Consider the following 9,181-nt stretch of genomic DNA (forward strand, 5'->3'; position numbering starts at 1 on the left):
CTAGCTTGATGATTTTCAATGTTTCCTTGAAATATCCCCGTTGTGCTTTTTCAAGGTATCCTTGCAAAGGTTCCCTTTGTGTTAATACAATATTTCTTTGCAAATATCCCCGTTTTGCTGTCTCAATGTAACCTTGCAAATATCCCCTTTTGATCATAATTTGCTAAAGTTTTATTGATTATTGTTCTATTAACCTATTTTTAAGATCAAATTGATTAAGTGTGTTGATATATTGAAAAGATTTCTTCTAAGTGACCATAAGTTTGAACTTGGAATTAAAGTCACACTGATAAAAAGTGTTCAACTTTGAAACAACTTAATCATATTGGGATATTTTGCAAGTAGCATACCGGGACAAAGGTCTATCAAACTGGTTCCAAAACGATGGTTTTGAACCACTTTCAATATAATACGGTTCAAGTGTGTCAAAATCAAAATTGTAAGTCTTCGTCGTTTTATATGGTCATTGACATACTATTATGGAGGGGTGCAAAATATGTACTTAAGTGAATGACATTGACCTACCTACAAGGTCATACTAGTAATCAAATGTTAAAACCGTTTAATATGTTCTAACTGTATAAAACCAATGAGGCTTAATGTGATGATAATCAGTTTGTAGTACGCTCTATGAAAGACTTGACCAACTTTCAAGATCGTTAGGGTTAAATGTGTAAAACTTTTAGAAAAACTTCTTATAATAACCAAGCGTGTACTAAGCAGCATACAGGGGTGAAGAGCCACCTACACCCACTTAAGTCTAAGGTAGCCGACAGGGGCAGATGTGTTAAAACCTTCAGCCATGTGGTGTTAGCTTGTTTTGATATGGACTTTGTTTTAAAAAATATTAACTTTGCGTGTTTTGAAGGTCGCAAAGGATGAGCTGCATGTGTCTAAAGCACGGAATGAAAGGTGAGCGATAACCAAGGCAACATATTACGAATTATTTCCCAAACAAAAAGAAAACAACAACATTATATATATATCAATAAATGCTGCAATGTATGTGCATCACTAAATATACATATCTAAACAATATGAAAAAACAAAAACCATTAAAATATAACATTATATAATGTAACAATATAACATCTATATCAATATCCATAACCAAGCCTGGCATTTTACAAGAGTGGTGATATTCCAGTCTATTACATACTTACTAAAAAAATACGGGTTTTTTTTTTTTTTTTTGTATATGTGATACGACAAAATTACTCTAACCCAAATCAGCCCTCGTCGTATCACAGCCCAAAACCCGTATCAGCCCTCGTCGTATCACACCCCAAAACCCCAAAACCCCAAAACCCGTATCAGTTCTCTCCGTATCAGCCCGCAAAACCCTTTTGGGGATTTCTTTTTTATTATTATTATTTCAAAAGAAAAATAGATCGGAATACCCGAGACTCCACTATCAGCCCGAGGGCCGAAGGTATGTATTATTCTCTATATGTCATAAAAAATATACAGTTTATATATAGTATATACATGTCTTAAGAAAACCTAGTAAATAACAGATATATGTATTGCATAACAATAGCAATGGGGCATAATTACTACATAGATGTATGTGTATATTGATTAAACTACTGTCTTAACTAACAATATATTGTAAAACCGTAAGAACAAAATAGCAATTTGATATATTTGAATAAATAACGATGTAATTTTCAATAGAAACGGAGACATTTTACGCAAAAAGAACTATCATCAGAAACATCCGGAATTTGCCGTCTCTTAAATTAGATTTTCGGAACTCTTCAAAAAAGAGGTTAATAAGTAGAACGTGTTTTCTGGGAAAAACAAAGCAGTGTGTGATTGTTAGACCGGTTCCATGCCTTGTTGTTATCTGTTAACACCTCAACACAATTTTGCAGGTTGATAATTATTTTCTTTTAGAGTATTTTGACTAACCAGGATGTTATTTAAAATAATGCAGGAATTTGATTTGTAGATATTTCGCGATATAGTTTTATAGCCCCTTCCCCACAGCTGCACAGTTTGCCGCTGAACAGCCGATTTGTAATAATAATAATAATTATTCAGCCAAATAGGCATATTATTACAAGATATCACAATTTAGAATAAAACATACAATTAAGATCACAATGCAACTTGTAAATAAAAAGAATACGTTGTATGAAGACTGAGAATAAGAATAGATCTATCGCAATAAAAGGTTTCTTAATTCAATCATTGATATATATCGCAGAGTATAAAAATCTATAAAAAGTCTAATACACTGAAAAAAAAAAGGCACATATTACTATGAAACAAGACGGACTATTTTTTAGTACATGAAGGTAGATATAAATAAGTCGCGTAATAAGCAGGTTGGGGAAAACCACCAATTTGCGTATATACCCAAACTCGCCTATTATACGCCAGTCGGAGTATGGATTTGTTACTAAAAATAACCCAAATCGCTTTAACAGTAACCTTTGCAAGATATTATTAAAAATCGCATTAATTTACGGCAAGGTAAATAATATTTTGCTTAAAGATGTTTACTGAAAGAGTTGGCTACTTAGCTTTATGATGTAACTTTACCGGAAGTATTGCATCTGTTTTTGGTACTTTCCGGTACTTTCCCACATGCAAATAAAGTTTATTTTTGCATTTGTATTATGTTTCATGACTGAATAAATGCGACTTGGACAAACAATGTGAAAAAATTAAGAATAAAGTGATTTTGGCTATTTTTAGTAACAAATCCATACCCCTTTTGGCGTATAATAGGCGAGTTTGCGTATTATACACAAGTTAGTGGTTTTCCCCGATCGGATAAGAGTGGTGTGTGCCATTTACCTAGGATTACCCATAAAAGTCACAAAGTGGCTTATTTCCAATGGGGTCCTTTGGTGTACAAGTTTTTTGTCATTTATATGTAACATGACACATTAGCTCTGAAGAGATATACTTCGATTTTCTATAGAATATTATGCATACTGTGTCGTATCTTGTCGTTTAAACCCCTAAAATTATTGGGGTGGTCGGTACGGCATCACATGCAGGAGATTTCATAATCAAATCTTACTTTTTCCGAATAATAGTTGTCTTCGAGTCGATCGTCGGCAACCAGTCGGCTCTGCTGCTGGAGAATCCCGAGTTTGAATCCTGTTCCCATCATACTTCCCCCACCCCCACTCCTGTTACATTATTGTCGAGGACAAACCCCTGATTTAACTATTATTAATATATAACTGGGTAGCATTTGACGAGGAGATACCCAAACCTGGGTTGTACATATTGATGCCATCTAGGGAGTTGACTTAGAAAAAGGAGGGAGGAATGCAGCAGAACTGAACTGAGTCGATCGCTGGCGACCAGGTAGCTCAATTGGTAGAGCGTTTTTCTAGAGCTTGGCAGGTCCCAGGTTTTTGCCTGATGCATGATTTTTTTTTGGGGGGGGGGGGGTAAAGAGTCTACCCAAATTATGAAGCTGTTTCCGATATCTTATCATGAAGTACCCTCTTAAATCCATTGCCTCAATAATTACTCCGTAAAATATTTCAAAAAGCTCTTACCACTCGAGAGGCTTTCTGATTATAGATACACAATAGTTGAATCTAGACTAAAATACAGCTCGAACGCTATGTTTCAAGGCAACGGAGCAATTGAAATATTTTCCAATGCATTTCAAATTTATGCCGGTTTCATGAATCAGATTCCTGATTGCAACTCTCTCAAAAAAGAAATCTTAATGCCAAAACTTTTCTGCCATGTGCTTTTCTGTTACTCGTTACAATTTCTTTTGTTTTGCAGAATATGGCCCAGGGAAAGGGATCAACCAATATCTTCTCTTTCAAAGATGAAAGATGCAGCCCTGATCCAGTGTTTGACTACTCGGCCACACTATATGACAACAATGTACCTCTGGTCATAGACAATGGTAATTATTTACTTCATTTTTAATTTTTCTAATAAGACATTCAGTCTAAAACACTATAGAAAAACTATCTTGATTAACAGTTTGACCATAACATAATGTAATAAGAAAATTTTGAATACTTCATTAATCAAATAGACTTTTATTGAGGTGTAATCAGAATATTGACCTGCTGTTTCTGAAAATAATAACACTGAGACATTATCACAAATCATCTTCTTCAATGCGAGTGTTATCCAACTCAGTGGGATATAGGTAAAAATTGTGTCATCTGGAATAATGCATTTTTTACATGATAAAAACCGAGCAGAGAGTTAACCTTACTGCCATGCAGGATTGTATATCACTACAACTGTAGTTCAATTGTAATCATATTATCAGATTTCAAGTCAAATATTTATGTTTGGTCAGCGAGCACATCACAATTTGGACTAGATCCTGCTAGGGAAACATTATGTATGATGTCTTCTCCATTTTAAACATAGGATCCTACCAGTGTCGGGCAGGCTGGGCAACAGCCAAGAAACACCAGCCACAATTAACCTTCAAAAACATCACTGCCAAACAACGAGGCAAAAAGGTACCCTCAGCATTAACTTTCATCTCTCGATCTGTAGAAATTATAAATTTTGGACTTATAATTAAAAGGTGATTTTAATGTACACATAACAAAAATGTTAGTAAGTGTACACAAACAAGTTGAGTCTAAAATATGGAGTGCACTTATTGATATGGGTTGTTCAGCTAATAAATGTACATTGTACTAACAACTTCATTATTTCATTAATTGTCAGAATTTGGAAGTCTGTTCTTCTTTCATTGTATTTTCTTTCTGGGTCTTTATTCTTGTAAGTTTCAACTGCATCAATGTATAATACATACACTAATCATATCAATGTATAATACATACACTAATCATATCAATGTACTGAAATAAAAGAGACAAACAATAATGCACAGTATAGAGTAGTACTTATATTAATACCCAGGCTCCTCCTCCTCTGCCGGGTATTAAATCGATCCCTTGCTTTTTAATGGAGCAAGCCCGTTGTGAATCACACTGGGGTGCTTTTAGCATTAATTGACAGCAGATGGGTCCACATCAATTGATAGGTTTGTAATATGAACTATTTCTGTTGATATCCTATATAACTTGAAGTTAAACTCTGCCTAAATGTAATTAAACTATCGAGTTAAAGTAGCAAGGGCAATCGAAACCTGAATTGACCGCCATGTTGGAAACTTGGTCTCTCTTTCGATTTAGGTCAGACATCTATATATGGGTGTCATGACCCAATATGATAATTGTAGTAAACATGGTGGCATCAGTAGTAATACTATATTTGGCCATGCAGGCATATATATAGAAACAGATGATTGAGATACCATCACGTGTGATCGGTCATGGCGGTCGTTTCTATTTTTTCCCCCAAAACGGACTTCTTACAGATAAGTACTTTAAATTTTGCTCCATTAGTCGGCATGGGACCGCTTTGTAGCTCTGATGCACAATATATAAAGATGTCTCGTCGTTAGAAGCTTTGTAATCGCAGCTAAGTATATAGATGTATGTATACTTAAAAATGAAATAATCAGTGTAAATATATATAATGTTCTGAAATATCAAGATAAAAATTTACTTTATACAACATTGATAAAATGTTTCTTCTTAGGAGTCTGACTTGCAGGTTGGGAATGAGATTAACAACATTGAGGTTGTTCGCTGGATTCTCCGAACACAATTCGATAGGAATGTTGTAACTCTCTACGATGTCCAGGTAAAGTTTGCTTATTTATCTTAGTTCGTTTTCCAGGAATTTTGAAAACCTATGTTGCCTCTGTTTGTACAAAGAACATAAAACTAAATCAGAATCCCAAAGTATATTGTTAAAACATGAGTTAAAATACATCACCTTTCTGCAAGTTGATAGGATTAGTTATCAAAATGTAATTAATGATTGTGTTGATTTGTTTACATTAGTTATGATAAGAGCAGAATTTTGGCCACCTTTAGTTTCATGTTTAACTTGGTTGTTACAGGAACAGATTTTTGACTACATATTTACCCATATGGGTATTAACACAGAGAGTGCTGTGGAACATCCTATTTTGATGACTGAGCCCGTATGTAACCCTAACTACTGTCGCCAACGTAAGTCTATCTCACAGTCACACACTACTGTCACCAATGTAAGTCTATCTCACAGTCACACACTACTGTCACCAATGTAAGTCTATCTCACAGTCACACACTACTGTCACCAATGTAAGTCTATCTCACAGTCACACACTACTGTCTTTTCCATCTTTATCTTCATGCTTTTCCTAATAACTAAAAGCAGTCCAAACCCATTAAGTGAGCTGGCATTGCAAAGTACTTTACAATTGAATACTGCTTGAAACGTTAGGTACTTCACTATGTTAACGTTTTTAGAGATGTCAGAACTGCTGTAGGGTACTTCACTATGTCTCCTGTTTATGTTTTTAGAGATGTCAGAACTGCTGTAGGGTACTTCACTATGTCTCCTGTTTACGTTTTTAGAGATGTCAGAACTGCTGTAGGGTACTTCACTATGTCTCCTGTTTACGTTTTTAGAGATGTCAGAACTCCTGTAGGGTACTTCACTATGTCTCCTGTTTACGTTTTTAGAGATGTCAGAACTGCTGTAGGGTACTTCACTATGTCTCCTGTTTACGTTTTTAGAGATGTCAGAACTCCTGTAGGGTACTTCACTATGTCTCCTGTTTACGTTTTTAGAGATGTCAGAACTGCTGTAGGGTACTTCACTATGTCTCCTGTTTACGTTTTCAGAGATGTCAGAACTCCTGTAGGGTACTTCACTATGTCTCCTGTTTACGTTTTTAGAGATGTCAGAACTGCTGTAGGGTACTTCACTATGTCTCCTGTTTACGTTTTCAGAGATGTCAGAACTCCTGTAGGGTACTTCACTATGTCTCCTGTTTACGTTTTTAGAGATGTCAGAACTGCTGTAGGGTACTTCACTATGTCTCCTGTTTACGTTTTCAGAGATGTCAGAACTCCTGTAGGGTACTTCACTATGTCTCCTGTTTACGTTTTTAGAGATGTCAGAACTGCTGTAGGGTACTTCACTATGTCTCCTGTTTACGTTTTCAGAGATGTCAGAACTCCTGTTTGAGTGCTACCATGTACCACGTGTAGCCTACGGTGTAGACTCCATGTTTAGTCTCTATCAGAATCAGCCAAAACTAGGTAATATATCTATTCATATTCCAAAGTTGAAATAGTAATAGTGTTCACTGTTGATGTTTTATTTGACGAGTGACATCCATGATGTATGTAACTATAAACACTACATAGTTAATGATGTGTGGGGTGTGTTCTGTTTCATTCCTTGTTAGAGCAAGGTCATTGACTCCAGTTTTTTTTAATGTATTTCAATGCTTATATAAGTTGATGAGAAGGTGACATTGACACTTTAAATGGTTTTATTTATGATAAGACGGAGGTGGTGCTCTGGTGGTTGACTGTGGTTATCAGGCCACACACATCCTGCCAGTGGTCGGGGGACGCATGGACAGTGCCACCTGTCGTCGTATCAACGTGGGTGGAGCTCAACTGGATGGATTCATGCAGCGTCTTTTACAGCTGAAATACCCTGGTCACTATGCTTCAGTTACACTCAGTAGAGCAGAGGTATAGTTAACATGACATTCATAAGATAGTGATTCTTTGAATTTGTTGAAATATTTCTATCTCAAAATATTATTAAAACAATTTTTAATGAATTCAAACTCTATCGGATTATTTAATACAGAAAATTTGCAATAAAATAAATTGTCATTTCATCAGTGTTAGAAATGCCCATCTTCTTGCCAATGAACCCAATTTGAAATGTCTTGAATATTTCATGTTGTGACTTTTGTCTGAACAGGAGTTGGTAAGAGACCATTGTTACTTGGCTGCAGATTATGCGACAGATTTGGACAACTGGGTCTCAAACGACTACTATGATGACAATGTGCACAAAATACAGCTGCCTTATGTCAGTGTAAGTATGTCAAGAGAAAGTAGGTTAATGCAAGTTTGTCAGTGTGAAGAAAGTGTAAGTATGTCAGTGTAAGTATGTCATAGAGAAAGTATGTTAATGCAAGTTTGTCAGTGTGAAGATAGTGCAAGTATGTCAGTGTAAGTATGTCAGGTTAGGTTTATCAGTGTAATTTGTCAGTGTAAGTAGGATGTGATACAGTATATACTGGTAAGCCAAACATGCAATTCCAAAGTGTTGGATAGAGAAAAAACCTGTTCAAACATCAGATGGAGGAAGCTATCTGGATACGCAGCAGCATCATGCTAGCAGGAGACCAGTTATTAACCTGAAGAGGGGGGGGGGGGGTCATAAACTCTTGTAGCCAACTTATTTCTATCTATCATTTTTCAGTTACTGCAACTTGTGTCGATGTAAGAACTGCCGGACCTTATTGTGTTGATGGGCCATAATACCATCATGATGCGATGTACGACCTCACTGTATTTACTGACCAAGATGATGCTATGTACAACCTTACTGTATTTACTGACCATCATGATGCTATGTACGACCTTACTGTATTTACTGATCATCATGATGCTATGTATGACCTTACTGTATTTACTGACCATCATGATGCTATGTACGACCTTACTGTATTTACTGACCAACATGATGCTATGTAAGACCTCACTGTATTTACTGACTATCATGATGCTATGTACGACCTTACTGTATTTACTGATCATCATGATGCTATGTATGACCTTACTGTATTTACTGACCATCATGATGCTATGTACGACCTAACTGTATTTACTGATCAGTAAGACCATCATATTGCTATGTAAGACCTTACTGTATTTACTGATCAATAAGACCATCATATTGCTATGTAAGACCTTACTGTATTTAATGATCATCATGATGCTATGTAAGACCTTACTGTATTTACTGATCAGTAAGACCATCATATTGCTATGTAAGACCTTAGTGTATTTAATGATCATCATGATGCTATGTAAGACCTTACTGTATTTACTGATCAGTAAGACTTAACAATTAAGTCAAGAGCCAGTGTAAGATACAATGTAAAGTGTTTAGAGTAAGATGTACAGTATAAGGTGTTCATGATCAGTGTAAGGTACAAAGCGGTGTAAAGTGTCCATTGTAATGTGTCCATTGTAAAGTGTCCATTACAGCGTGTCCATTGTAAAGTGTCCATTATAATGTGTCCATTGTAAAGTGTCCATTATAATGTGTCCATTGTAAAGTGTCCATT

The 9,181-nt window shown here is 35.7% G+C and overlaps 1 protein-coding gene across 1 annotated transcript in view; it reads left to right on the forward strand.

Moving 5' to 3' along the window:
* The first annotated feature begins 1,780 nt into the window (after window positions 1-1,780).
* Window positions 1,781-9,181, forward strand: part of LOC110464148 (actin-related protein 5-like) — an 8,363-nt gene continuing 962 nt past the window's right edge. Inside the window, exons 1-8 of the mRNA XM_021519213.1 lie at window positions 1,781-1,877; window positions 3,766-3,892; window positions 4,375-4,469; window positions 5,563-5,667; window positions 5,930-6,041; window positions 7,026-7,121; window positions 7,372-7,565; window positions 7,804-7,920. Coding sequence (XP_021374888.1) covers window positions 3,769-3,892; window positions 4,375-4,469; window positions 5,563-5,667; window positions 5,930-6,041; window positions 7,026-7,121; window positions 7,372-7,565; window positions 7,804-7,920 — 843 coding nt within the window. The 5' untranslated portion in view covers window positions 1,781-1,877; window positions 3,766-3,768. The remainder of the gene's footprint in view (window positions 1,878-3,765; window positions 3,893-4,374; window positions 4,470-5,562; window positions 5,668-5,929; window positions 6,042-7,025; window positions 7,122-7,371; window positions 7,566-7,803; window positions 7,921-9,181) is intronic.

Source organism: Mizuhopecten yessoensis, unplaced genomic scaffold (assembly GCF_002113885.1).
Source record: "Mizuhopecten yessoensis strain PY_sf001 unplaced genomic scaffold, ASM211388v2 scaffold10967, whole genome shotgun sequence".
Taxonomy (NCBI): domain Eukaryota; kingdom Metazoa; phylum Mollusca; class Bivalvia; order Pectinida; family Pectinidae; genus Mizuhopecten; species Mizuhopecten yessoensis.